This window comes from Oncorhynchus keta, chromosome 23 (genome assembly GCF_023373465.1).
Source record: "Oncorhynchus keta strain PuntledgeMale-10-30-2019 chromosome 23, Oket_V2, whole genome shotgun sequence".
Lineage (NCBI taxonomy): Eukaryota > Metazoa > Chordata > Actinopteri > Salmoniformes > Salmonidae > Oncorhynchus > Oncorhynchus keta.
The window spans coordinates 2,115,867-2,130,466 of record NC_068443.1 but is presented as its reverse complement, the minus strand read 5'-3'; the positions used below and the strand labels follow the sequence as shown (position 1 = coordinate 2,130,466).

The following is a 14,600-nucleotide window of genomic DNA, read 5'->3' as shown; positions in this document are numbered from 1 at the left end:
AGAGAGGAGGAGAGACAGAGAGGAGGAGAGACAGAGAGGAGGAGAGACAGAGAGGAGGAGAGGAGAGACAGAGAGGAGGAGGAGAGACAGCGAGGAGGAGGAGAGACAGAGAGGAGGAGAAGAGACAGAGAGGAGGAGAAGAGACAGAGAGGAGGAGAAGAGACAGAGAGGAGGAGGAGAGACAGAGAGGAGGAGGAGAGACAGAGAGGAGGAGAGGAGAGACGGAGAGGAGGAGAGACAGAGAGGAGGAGAGACAGAGAGGAGGAGAGGAGAGACAGAGAGGAGGAGGAGAGACAGAGAGGAGGAGGAGAGACAGAGAGGAGGAGAAGAGACAGAGAGGAGGAGAAGAGACAGAGAGGAGGAGAAGAGACAGAGAGGAGGAGGAGAGACAGAGAGGAGGAGGAGAGACAGAGAGGAGGAGAAGAGACAGAGAGGAGGAGGAGAGACAGAGAGGAGGAGAAGAGACAGAGAGGAGGAGAAGAGACAGAGAGGAGGAGAAGAGACAGAGAGGAGGAGAAGAGACAGAGAGGAGGAGGAGAGACAGAGAGGAGGAGGAGAGACAGAGAGGAGGAGAAGAGACAGAGAGGAGGAGGAGAGACAGAGAGGGAAAAGGTGTTATGCTGTGGTCATCGTTATGAGTGAATTTGTGTGGAGGTACAGCTTTTTCTATGCTCTTCCATCCACTATACAGGGAGTAGTCTCTTCTGCAGGGCTTGTACTTTAACTGCAGTGCTGGTTATACACACACACGCACACACACACACACAGACAGACACACAGACAGACACACACAGAGAGACAGACACACACACACACACACACACACACACACACACACACACACACACACACACACACACACACACACACCACACACACACACACACACACACACACACACACACACACAGACACAGACAGACAGACAGACACACACACACACACACACAGACACAGACAGACAGACAGACACACACACACACACACACACACACACACACACACACACACACACACACACACACACACACACACACACACACACACACACACACACACACACACACACACACACACACACACACACACACACACAGAGACAGACACACAGACAGGCACACAGACAGACAGACACACAGACAGACAGAGACAGGGTTGGTAGCTGCAGTACCTCTCTGTTCTCAACATTAGCGTAGCTCCCTTGTCATCTTCTGCCGACATGAATAAGATTAAACCATAACAGGGAAATTGTATGAATATTGAAATATGTTGATTGATAGAAGAGTGGAAATAGAGCATGAAATTGTGATGATTTATGAATCATGTTTAGGTTTTAGGAAGAAGAGTGAGAGGAGAGACAGAGAGGAGGAGAGACAGAGAGGGGGAGAGACAGAGAGGGGGAGAGACAGAGAGGAGAAGAGACAGAGAGGAGGAGGGACAGAGAGGGGGAGAGACAGAGAGGAAGAGAGACAGAGAGGAAGAGAGGAAGAGAGACAGAGAGGAGGAGAGACAGAGAGGGGAGAGACAGAGAGGGGGAGAGACAGAGAGGGGGAGAGACAGAGAGGAGAAGAGACAGAGAGGAGGAGGGACAGAGAGGGGGAGAGACAGAGAGGAGAAGAGACAGAGAGGAGGAGGGACAGAGAGGGGGAGAGACAGAGAGGGGGAGAGACAGAGAGAAGGAGAGACCAAGAGGAGGAGAGACAGAGAGGAGGAGTACACAGAGTTGTACGAGACCTTCAGTTTCTTGACAACTTCTCTCATGGAATAGCCTTCATTTCTCAGAACAAGACTGACGAGTTTCAGAAGGTTTCTGGCCATTTTGAGTCTGTAATCAAACCCACAAATGCTGTTGCTCCAGATACTCAACTAGTCTCAAGAAGGACAGTTTTATTGCTTCTTTAATCAGAACAACAGTTTTCAGCTGTACAATTTCATTTGATTTGACACACATACACACACACACTCACAGACGTACCGACACACACACACTCACACATACACACACACACTTTAGTTCTGGCACAGTCATGTCTGTAAGTTATTCAAATGACCTTTGTCATCTGTGGGTCACATTTCTATTGAGCTGAGGAAGGATGGAGGAAGGATGGAGGAAGGATGGAGGAAGGATGGAAGAAGGATGGAGGAAGGCTGGAAGAAGGATGGAGGAAGGCTGGAAGAAGGATGGAGGAAGGTTGGAAGAAGGATGGAGGAAGGCTGGAAGAAGGATGGAGGAAGGATGGAGGAAGGCTGGAAGAAGGATGGAGGAAGGATGGAGGAAGGATGGAGGAAGGACGGAGGAAGGCTGGAAGAAGGACGGAGGAAGGATGGAGGAAGGATGGAGGAAGGATGGAGGAAGGAGTTAAATCTTGTTTTTCTTAACATTGAGATTCCCTCACAGCATTTCAAAAGTGAGGAAAGCCAAAAATGTCTTGCAGGCCAAAGTACCTTCTTTTTTTAGTCTCACAAAGCCACCCAGAAGTCAAAGTACTTTGTTGTCAGTGAGGTGGAACATTGGATTTTCTTCTGGGGACAAAATGGCGGAACAGCTTCAACAGTACTACATGCCTGGCCTTTGAGTCTATAAGTCCCCGTTAGAGAACGTTGTCTCCTTTAACATCAGATGAATATCAACCTGCAAGGTGCGTAAACATAAGCACCAAGGCTTGATAAATAGTTCATAGTCCTGTAACAGCTTTGTTATAAAGTCAAACGTCAAATTATTCTCAAATTATGCTCTTCACCTTCCTTATCATTCAGTTAGGCCTCTTCACCTTCCTTATCATTCAGTTAGGCCTCTTCACCCTCCTTATCATTCAGTTAGGCCTCTTCACCTTCCATATCATTCAGTTAGGCCGAGTTTAAATTACATTGTGAAGTAAGGTGCAACAATTATCACCCATTCATTCATGTGTCATTCATTCAGTGTGGAGAGAGAGACGCATTAGAGCCTGTCTGGGTACCAGGGTCCTACAGCACATTGTCTTGGAGCCTGTCTGGGTACCAACGTCCTACAGAACATTGTCTTGGAGCCTGGCTGGGTACCTACAGAACATTGTCTTGGAGCCTGGCTGGGTACCTACAGCACATTGTCTTGGAGCCTGGCTGGGTACCAACGTCCTACAGAACATTGTCTTGGAGCCTGGCTGGGTACCTACAGAACATTGTCTTGGAGCCTGGCTGGGTACCTACAGCACATTGTCTTGGAGCCTGGCTGGGTACCAACGTCCTACAGCACATTGCCTTAGAGCCTGGCTGGGTACCAGGATCCTACAGAACATTGTCTTAGAGCCTGGCTGGGTACCAACATCCTACAGTACATTGTCTTGGAGCCTGGTTGGGTACCAACGTCCTACAGAACGTTGTATTGGAGCCTGGCTGGGTACCAATGTCCTACAGAACATTGTCTTGGAGCCTGGCTGGGTACCAACGTCCTACAGTACATTGTCTTGGAGCCTGGCTGGGTACCAACGTCCTACAGAACATTTTCTTAGAGCCTGGCTGGGTACCAACGTCCTACAGCACATTGTCTTAGAGCCTGGCTGGGTACCAGGGTCCTACAGAACATTGTCTTAGAGCCTGGCTGGGTACCAACGTCCTACAGTACATTGTCTTGGAGCCTGGTTGGCTACCAACGTCCTACAGAACATTGTATTGGAGCCTGGCTGGGTACCAACGTCCTACAGAACATTGTCTTGGAGCCTGGCTGGGTACCAACGTCCTACAGTACATTGTCTTGGAGCCTGGCTGGGTACCAACGTCCTACAGAACATTGTCTTAGAGCCTGGCTGGGTACCAGGGTCCTACAGAACATTGTCTTAGAGCCTGTCTGGGTACCAGGGTCCTACAGAACATTGTCTTAGAGCCTGGCTGGGTACCAGGGTCCTACAGAACATTGTCTTAGAGCCTGTCTGGGTACCAGGGTCCTACAGAACATTGTCTTGGAGCCTGGCTGGGTACCAACGTCCTACAGAACATTGTCTTGGAGCCTGGCTGGGTACCAACATCCTAAAACACATTGTCTTGGAGCCTGTCTGGGTACCAGGGTCCTACAGAACATTGTCTTGGAGCCTGGCTGGGTACCAACGTCCTACAGAACATTGTCTTGGAGCCTGGCTGGGTACCAACGTCCTACAGAACATTGTCTTAGAGCCTGGCTGGGTACCAGCGTCCTACAGAACATTGTCTTGGAGCCTGGCTGGGTACCAACGTCCTACAGAACATTGTCTTGGAGCCTGGCTGGGTACCAACGTCCTACAGAACATTGTCTTGGGGCCTGGCTGGGTACCAACGTCCTACAGAACATTGTCTTGGGGCCTGGCTGGGTACCAACGTCCTACAGCACATTGTCTTGGAGCCTGGCTGGGTACCAACGTCCTACAGAACATTGTCTTGGGGCCTGGCTGGGTACCAGGGTCCTACAGCACATTGTCTTGGAGCCTGGCTGGGTACCAGGGTCCTACAGCACATTGTCTTGGGGCCTTTTTTAATTTACAGAAATCAAACATCAGTGGCCGTTGGCCTATGTCGGTTTTAGTGTTAAACCTCTCTCTGTGACTCTAGACTCACTGGGATGTACACTGCTTCTCTGTGTAGTCATGACGATGGGACCAATCTTAACTGTATGACCAGTAGCGATGCGATAACCATTGTAGAGAAATCTGTTTGACACCCCTGGTGCATATTTTATAATCGTCTTCTATCATTGAAACACTGTTATTCTGTTTCCCTTCCGTCATGTGACATCCCAACAGCACAACACATACTAAACAAACTCTTACGTAGATAAATGTCTCCCTTCTCTTTTCCCCGCTGTAGTTTGAGGACTTTTCATCTACCAGATCATCGACCAGTCGCCTGTCAATCAAGTCTCCACTGAGGGGAGTCAAGAAGCTGAAGAACATGCAGTGTAAAATCACCCTGCTAGATGGCTCCGACTACACCACGACGGTGGACGTGAGTACAGGGGGGAGAGGGGGAGAGAGGGAGGGGAGGGAGAGAGGGAGGGGGGGAGGGGGAGGGAGAGGGAGAGGGGGAGGGAGAGGGGAGGGGGAGGGGGAAGGGAGGGAGAAATCACCCTGCTAGATGGCTCCGACTACACCACGACGGTGGACGTGAGTACAGGGGGGAGAGGGGGAGAGAGGGAGGGGGAGAGAGAGAGGGAGGGAGAGGGGGAGGGGGGGGGGAGGGGGGGAGAGAGAGAGGGGGGGGAGGGAGAGGGGAGGGGGAGGGAGAGGAGGGAGAGGGGGAGGGAGGGAGAGGGAGAGAGAGGGAGGGAGAGGGGGAGGGGGGAGAGAGAGGGAGGGAGAGTGGGAGGGGGGGAGAGAGGGGGAGTCTCAAAATCAAGAGTACTGATCATAATACAATGTGCATTGGTTTATATCACATTTCGTCTTAGCGTTTTGAATGCTGCTCCTCCTTCTCTCCGATACAATGGCAATATAGTTCACAAGCCTTCTCACATTGTCTACCACCTGTTAAACAATCTACTACTAGCCCAAGGTCTCTCCCCTCCCTGGGTAGAGACAGAATGTTCTGTAAGGACCACAGTATTCCAGCCAGTCTGACGATAGCTCCATTAATTTCTAACAAGGAACAGACAGTCCTTCTAATTCTGGACGAAAACTACACACATTACATTCAGTATTATGATTATAGTAAGATTTATACATCCATACAGTAACATAGTAGTATTCTGTTGAGTCATAGTTCTAATTTAAATGTTTAGTCATTATTCATAAAAATCCCTTAACAGTTTCCCATGCCAATAAGGCCCCTTGAATTTAATTGAGAGAGAGAGAGAGAGAGAGAGAGAGAGAGAGAGAGAGAGAGAGAGAGAGAGAGAGAGAGAGAGAGAGAGAGAGAGAGAGAGAGAGAGAGAGAGAGAGAGAGTTCAATTCTATAACCACCTAAAGGAAGTGATTCCCAAATCGTACATAACAAAGACATCACCTACAGAGAGATGAACCTGGAGAAGAGTCCCCTAAGCAAGCTGGTCCTGGGCCATAACAGACAGACAGGCAGACAGACAGACTAGCTGGTTAGAGGCTGGGTAAAGCTAGTAGCCAGCCAGCCAGCCAGCCAGCCAGCCAGCCAGACAGACAGACAGACAGACAGACAGACAGACAGACAGACAGACAGACAGACAGACAGACTAGCTGGTTAGATGAGAGACCTTTTCTCTCTCTCACTGACGTTGTGTTAAGGCTGAACTCACTCCCTCCCTGTAGACAGACAGACAGACAGACAGACAGACAGACAGACAGACAGACAGACAGACAGACAGACAGACAGACTCCCTCCCTGTAGGGAACAAATATGTGTTCACTTTGATCTTCCTTCAAGTCTGATAGAAGAATCATCACTTTGAAGCTCAACCTTTTAAAAGGAACATGCCGTTGTTTTGGCCGTATTGATTTATTTAGGAGAGTTTGTGCAGGGCTTGGTGAAGTTTAATGGGCTGTGTTGTTATTTACAGGGCCACCACACAGCTTAGTGGACGTTGTCTTTTAACGTGGGTTTTGCTGTTGTTTTCCTAGCCACCGTGCTTCTACACCTGCATTGCTTGCTGTTGGGGGTTTTAGGCTGGGTTTCCGTACAGCACTTTGTGACATGGGCTGATGTAAGAAGGGCTCTATAAATAGATCTGATTGATTGATTGATCTGTGTATGTCACCAGAAACAAGCCAGAGGCCAGCTGCTGTTTGCCAAGGTGTGTGACCATCTGAACCTGCTGGAGACGGACTACTTTGGCATGACGTACCGTGACGTGGAGAACCAGAAGGTGGAGTACAGACGGTTCTAGATCAGGGGTGTCAAACTCATTTTCCCCCACGGGCCACATTGGGTCTTTAACCGAGGTCTGGAGGGCTGCTGCACTTCTTGAGTATATTGCCTCGCTGTACACATTTCTATTAATCGCTTTTAGACTTGACTTTAGACATGCTCCCTGATGGTCTGCTTTTGTTTCAATGACTGTTATCAATCTGGACAGAGTGTAGAGACTATAGATGACTGTTAGGACAGAGTGTAGAGACTATAGATGACTGTTAGGACAGAGTGTAGAGACTATAGATGACTGTTATCAATCTGGACAGAGTGTAGAGACTATAGATGACTGTTAGGACAGAGTGAAGAGACTATAGATGACTGTTAGGACAGAGTGAAGAGACTATAGATGACTGTTAGGACAGAGTGAAGAGACTATAGATGACTTATCTAGAGACTATAGATGACTGTTAGAACAGAGTGAAGAGACTATAGATGACTGTTATCTAGAGACTATAGATGTCTGTTATCTAGAGACTATAAATGACTGTTATCTAGAGACTATAGATGTCTGTTATCTAGAGACTATAGATGTCTGTTATCTAGAGACGATAGATGTCTGTTATCTAGAGACTATAGATGTCTGTTATCTAGAGACTATAGATGACTGTTATCTAGAGACTATAGATGTCTGTTATCTAGAGACTATAAATGACTGTTATCTAGAGACTATAGATGACTGTTATCTAGATACTATAGATGACTGTTATCTAGAGACTATAGATGACTGTTATCTAGATACTATAGATGACTGTTATCTAGAGACTATAGATGTCTGTTATCAAGAGACTATAAATGACTGTTATTTAGAGACTATAGATGACTGTTATCTAGAGACTATAGATGACTGTTATCTAGAGACTATAGATGACTGTTACTAGAGACTATAGATGACTGTTATCTAGAGACTATAGATGACTGTTATCTAGAGACTATAGATGACTGTTACCTAGAGACTATAGATCACTGTTATCTAGAGACTATAGATGACTGTTATCTAGAGACTATAGATGACTGTTATCTAGAGACTATAGATGACTGTTATCTAGAGACTATAGATGACTGTTATCTAGAGACTATACATGACTGTTAGGACAGAGTGAAGAGACTATAGATGGCTGTTATCAAGAGACTATAAATGACTTATCTAGAGACTATAAATGACTGTTTTCTCGAGACTATAAGTTACTGTTATCTAGAGACTATACATTACATATCTAGAGACTATAAATGACTGTTATCTAGAGACTATAAATGACTGTTATCTAGATGGACAGAGTGAAGAGACTATAGATGGCTGTTATCTAGAGACTATAAATGACTGTTATCTAGATGGACAGAGTGAAGAGACTATAGATGGCTGTTATCTAGAGACTATAAATGACTGTTATCTAGATGGACAGAGTGAAGAGACTATAGATGACTGTTATCTAGAGACTATAAATGACTGTTATCTAGATGGACAGAGTGAAGAGACTATAGATGGCTGTTATCTAGAGACTATAAATGACTGTTATCTAGATGGACAGAGTGAAGAGACTATAGATGACTGTTATCTAGAGACTATAAATTACTGTTATCTAGAGACTATAAATGACTGTTATCTAGATGGACAGAGTGAAGAGACTATAGATGGCTGTTATCTAGAGACTATAAATGACTGTTATCTAGATGGACAGAGTGAAGAGACTATAGATGACTGTTATCTAGAGACTATAAATGACTTATCTAGATGGACAGAGTGAAGAGACTATAGATGGCTGTTATCTAGAGACTAAAATGACTGTTATCTAGAGACTATAGATGACTGTTATCTAGAGACTATAGATGGCTGTTATCTAGAGACTATAGATTACTGTTATCTAGAGACTATAAATTACTGTTTTCTAGATGGACAGAGTGAAGAGACTATAGATGACTGTTATCTAGAGACTATAAATGACTGTTATCTAGAGACTATAAATGACTGTTATCTAGATGGACAGAGTGAAGAGACTATAGATGGCTGTTATCTAGAGACTATAAATGACTGTTATCTAGATGGACAGAGTGAAGAGACTATAGATGACTGTTATCTAGAGACTATAAATTACTGTTTTCTAGATGGACAGAGTGAAGAGACTATAGATGGCTGTTATCTAGAGACTAAAATGACTGTTATCTAGCTGGACATAGTGATGAGACTATAGATGACTGTTATCTAGAGACTATAGATGACTGTTATCTAGAGACTATAAATGACTGTTATCTAGAGACTATAGATGACTGTTATCTAGCTGGACATAGTGATGAGACTATAGATGACTGTTATCTAGAGACTATAGATGACTGTTATCTATTGACTATAAATGACTGTTATCTAGCTGGACATAGTGATGAGACTATAGATGACTGTTATCTAGAGACTATAGATGACTGTTATCTAGCTCGACAGAGTGAAGAGACTATAGATGACTGTTATCTAGAGACTATAGATGACTGTTATCTAGAGACTATAGATGTCTGTTATCTAGAGACTATAGATGACTGTTATCTAGAGACTATAGATGACTGTTATCTAGATGGACAGAGTGAAGAGACTATAGATGGCTGTTATCTAGAGACTATAAATGACTGTTATCTAGATGGACAGAGTGAAGAGACTATAGATGACTGTTATCTAGAGACTATAAATTACTGTTTTCTAGATGGACAGAGTGAAGAGACTATAGATGGCTGTTATCTAGAGACTAAAATGACTGTTATCTAGAGACTATAGATGACTGTTATCTAGAGACTATAAATGACTGTTATCTAGATGGACAGAGTGAAGAGACTATAGATGACTGTTATCTAGAGACTAAAATGACTGTTATCTAGAGACTATAGATGACTGTTATCTAGAGACTATAGATGGCTGTTATCTAGAGACTATAGATTACTGTTATCTAGATGGACAGAGTGAAGAGACTATAGATGACTGTTATCTAGAGACTATAGATGGCGGTTATCTAGAGACTATAAATGACTGTTATCTAGATGGACAGAGTGAAGAGACTATAAATGACTTTTCACCGTTTCCGTTTGGTTTTAGTCATTTCAATGTCGATTGAGATTGGGGTTTTTTCCCTGAGAGAAATAGTTAATATTTTTAGTTTTTTACTCAAATCCCCCACATACTGGGTTGAATGTGAGCCTTGAGTTTGACACATATTCCAGATCAAGTGTCTCTAATTACAGTCCTGGGGGATTCGAATGAATGCTGCATTCATGTGCCAGTCGGAACTAGGAAACTGACATTTCCGACTTTACGGCTAACTCGTCTGAGAAATATGATCCCGCGTTTCTCATTCAGACAGTATTTAAATCAACCAAATAGGAAACATAGGTTCATTTTAACTCGGGAGGTTCCACGTCTACGATAGCACGCGAACGTGGCATAACACAACTGATTCAATTATTCATTGGTCGCGGTGTTTAGACTGGGCCGTGATTAGCTGTGTTAGTGATGGGCCAGAGAGACAGCCTCTCCAGGAACGTAGTTAGAGACCCCTTGATGTGTTTAGACTGGGCCGTGATTAGCTGTGTTAGCTGTGTTAGTAATGGACCAGAGAGACAGCCTCTCCAGGAACGTAGTTAGAGACCCCTTGGTGTGTTTAGACTGGGCCGTGATTAGCTGTGTTAGCTGTGTTAGTAATGGGCCAGAGAGACAGCCTCTCCAGGAACGTAGTTAGAGACCCCTTGATGTGTTTAAACTGGGCCGTGATTAGCCGTGTTAGCTGTGTTAGTAATGGGCCAGAGAGACAGCCTCTCCAGGAACCCCTGGTGTGTTTAGACTGGGCCGGGATTAGCTGTGTTAGCGGTGTTAGCTGTGTTAGCTGTGTTAGCTGTGTTAGCGGTGTTAGCTGTGTTAGCTGTGTTAGCGGTGTTAGCTGTGTTAGCTGTGTTAGCTGTGTTAGCGGTGTTAGCTGTGTTAGCGGTGTTAGCGGTGTTAGCTGTGTTAGCTGTGTTAGCTGTGTTAGCGTTGTTAGCATTGTTAGCGTTGTTGGTGATGGTTCATTGACTTGTATCCAGTGTTAGATAGCACTCTGCAGTCAGAGGTTAATGGTCTAATATTAGTAATGAATTGATTACCGGTTAATTGCCTCTTTCTCCAGAACTGGCTGGACCCTAACAAGGAACTGAAGAAGCAGATAAGGAGTGAGTTAAAAACACACTAATCTAATGCTCTCTTCGATCAACTGCTAATGTGCCTGTTGATTCATCAACTAGATGTCTATATACTGTTGATTCATTACTGTTGATTCATCAACTAGATGTCTATATACTGTTGATTCATTACTGGTGATTCATCAACTAGATGTCTATATACTGTTGATTCATTAACTAGATGTCTATATACTGTTGATTCATTACTGTTGATTCATCAACTAGATGTCTATATACTGTTGATTCATTAACTAGATGTCTATATACTGTTGATTCATTAACTAGATGTCTATATACTGTTGATTCATTACCTCAACCAATATATATATGTATATATGCCATTTAGCAGACGCTTTTATCCAAAGCGACTTACAGTCATGTGTGCATACATTCTACGTATGGGTGGTCCCGGGAATCGAACCCACTACCCTGGCGTTACAAGCGCCATGCTCTACCAACTGAGCTACACCTTGTAGGATATAAACAGGGTCTCTACCTCAACCAACACCTTGTAGGACATACACAGGGTCTCTACCTCAACCAACACCTTGTAGGAGATACACAGGGTCTCTACCTCAACCAACACCTTGTAGGAGATACACAGGGTCTTTACCTCAACCAACACCTTGTAGGATATACACAGGGTCTCTACCTCAACCAACACCTTGTAGGAGATACACAGGGTCTCTACCTCAACCAACACCTTGTAGGAGATACACAGGGTCTCTACCTCAACCAACACCTTGTAGGATATACACAGGGTCTCTACCTCAACCAACACCTTGTAGGACATACACAGGGTCTCTACCTCAACCAACACCTTGTAGGATATACACAGGGTCTCTACCTCAACCAACACCTTGTAGGAGATACACAGGGTCTCTACCTCAACCAACACCTTGTAGGATATACAGGGTCTTTACCTCAACCAACACCTTGTAGGAGATACACAGGGTCTCTACCTCAACCAACACCTTGTAGGAGATACACAGGGTCTCTACCTCAACCAACACCTTGTAGGATATACACAGGGTCTCTACCTCAACCAACACCTTGTAGGAGATACACAGGGTCTTTACCTCAACCAACACCTTGTAGGAGATACACAGGGTCTTTACCTCAACCAACACCTTGTAGGATATACAGGGTCTTTACCTCAACCAACACCTTGTAGGATATACACAGGGTCTCTACCTCAACCAACACCTTGTAGGATATACACAGGGTCTCTACCTCAACCAACACCTTGTAGGATATACACAGGGTCTCTACCTCAACCAACACCTTGTAGGATATACACAGGGTCTTTACCTCAACCAACACCTTGTAGGATATACAGGGTCTTTACCTCAACCAACACCTTGTAGGAGATACACAGGGTCTCTACCTCAACCAACACCTTGTAGGATATACAGGGTCTCTACCTCAACCAACACCTTGTAGGATATACACAGGGTCTCTACCTCAACCAACACCTTGTAGGATATACAGGGTCTTTACCTCAACCAACACCTTGTAGGAGATACACAGGGTCTCTACCTCAACCAACACCTTGTAGGAGATACACAGGGTCTCTACCTCAACCAACACCTTGTAGGATATACACAGGGTCTCTACCTCAACCAACACCTTGTAGGAGATACACAGGGTCTTTACCTCAACCAACACCTTGTAGGAGATACACAGGGTCTTTACCTCAACCAACACCTTGTAGGATATACAGGGTCTTTACCTCAACCAACACCTTGTAGGATATACACAGGGTCTCTACCTCAACCAACACCTTGTAGGATATACACAGGGTCTCTACCTCAACCAACACCTTGTAGGATATACACAGGGTCTCTACCTCAACCAACACCTTGTAGGATATACACAGGGTCTTTACCTCAACCAACACCTTGTAGGATATACAGGGTCTTTACCTCAACCAACACCTTGTAGGAGATACACAGGGTCTCTACCTCAACCAACACCTTGTAGGATATACAGGGTCTCTACCTCAACCAGCAGCTTGTAGACACACATGGCTTTTACCTCAACCTCAGACAAATTAATTTGCTGGATGTTTCTATCATATTCTGATTCTGTTTCTAATGAAAGACCTTGTTGTTTTGCAGCAGATTCTAATGAAATACCTTGTTGTTTTGCAGCAGATTCTGTTGTAAGACCTTGTTGTTCTGCAGCAGATTCTGTTGTAAGACCTTGTTGTTTTGCAGCTGATTCTGTTGTAAGACCTTGTTGTTTTGCAGCTGATTCTGTTGTAAGACCTTGTTGTTTTGCAGCAGATTCTGTTGTAAGACCTTGTTGTTTTGCAGCAGATTCTAATGAAAGACCTTGTTGTTTTGCAGCAGATTCTGTTGTAAGACCTTGTTGTTCTGCAGCAGATTCTGTTGTAAGACCTTGTTGTTTTGCACCTGATTCTGTTGTAAGACCTTGTTGTTTTGCAGCAGATTCTGTTGTAAGACCTTGTTGTTTTGCAGCAGATTCTGTTGTAAGACCTTGTTGTTTTGCAGCTGATTCTGTTGTAAGACCTTGTTGTTTTGCAGCTGATTCTGTTGTAAGACCTTGTTGTTTTGCAGCTGATTCTGTTGTAAGACCTTGTTGTTTTGCAGCAGATTCTGTTGTAAGACCTTGTTGTTTTGCAGCTGATTCTGTTGTAAGACCTTGTTGTTTTGCAGCTGATTCTGTTGTAAGACCTTGTTGTTTTGCAGCAGATTCTGTTGTAAGACCTTGTTGTTTTGCAGCAGATTCTGTTGTAAGACCTTGTTGTTTTGCAGCAGATTCTGTTGTAAGACCTTGTTGTTTTGCAGCTGATTCTGTTGTAAGACCTTGTTGTTTTGCAGCTGGCCCTTGGAACTTTGCCTTCAATGTCAAGTTCTACCCCCGAGACCCTGCCCAGCTCTCTGAGGACATCAGCAGGTCAGCTGGTTGGACTGACTCTATGGTCAATACCCCCTGGCCACTTTGTGTTTCTTTTACTCTGACAAAACTGCAAAAACACATCTCTCTCTCAATTCAATTCAATTGACATGGCTGTAACGGGATTCTTCCTGGGAAGGAGAGGCGGACCAAAATACAGTGTGATTATAATTCATGGTTCTTTAATAAAGAAACTATACATGAATAAACTACAAAAACAAGAATTGTGAAACCTCAAACCAGTCCCGTGTGGTACAAACACTTGACACAGGAGACAACCACCCACAAAATCCAACACAAAACAGGCTACCTAAATATGGTTCCCAATCAGAGACAATGACTAACAACCTGCCTCTGATTGAGAACCATATCAGGCCAAACATAGAAATAGACAAACTAGACATGTAACATAGAATGCCCACTCAGATCACACCCTGACCAACCAAAACATAGAAACATACAAAGCAAACTATGGTCAGGGTGTGACAATGGCCAGTTCCTTATTACTTACATTGTCAAAGTATACATACAGTGAGGAGAACAAGTATTTGATACACTGCCGATTTAGCAGGTTTTCCGACTTACAAAGCATGTAGAGATCTGTCATTTTTATCATAGATACACTTCAACTGTGAGAGACGGAATCTAAAACAAAAATCCAGAAA

At 44.4% G+C, this 14,600-nt stretch overlaps 1 protein-coding gene across 2 annotated transcripts in view; it reads left to right on the top strand.

The window, feature by feature from the left end:
• The window catches only part of LOC118380165 (band 4.1-like protein 3), a 159,232-nt gene that overhangs the window by 15,211 nt on the left and 129,421 nt on the right, over nt 1-14,600 (top strand). For both annotated transcript variants that reach the window (XM_052475957.1, XM_052475956.1), the window contains exons 3-6: nt 4,816-4,953; nt 6,677-6,781; nt 10,962-11,004; nt 13,860-13,935. In XM_052475957.1, coding sequence (XP_052331917.1) covers nt 4,816-4,953; nt 6,677-6,781; nt 10,962-11,004; nt 13,860-13,935 — 362 coding nt within the window. The remainder of the gene's footprint in view (nt 1-4,815; nt 4,954-6,676; nt 6,782-10,961; nt 11,005-13,859; nt 13,936-14,600) is intronic.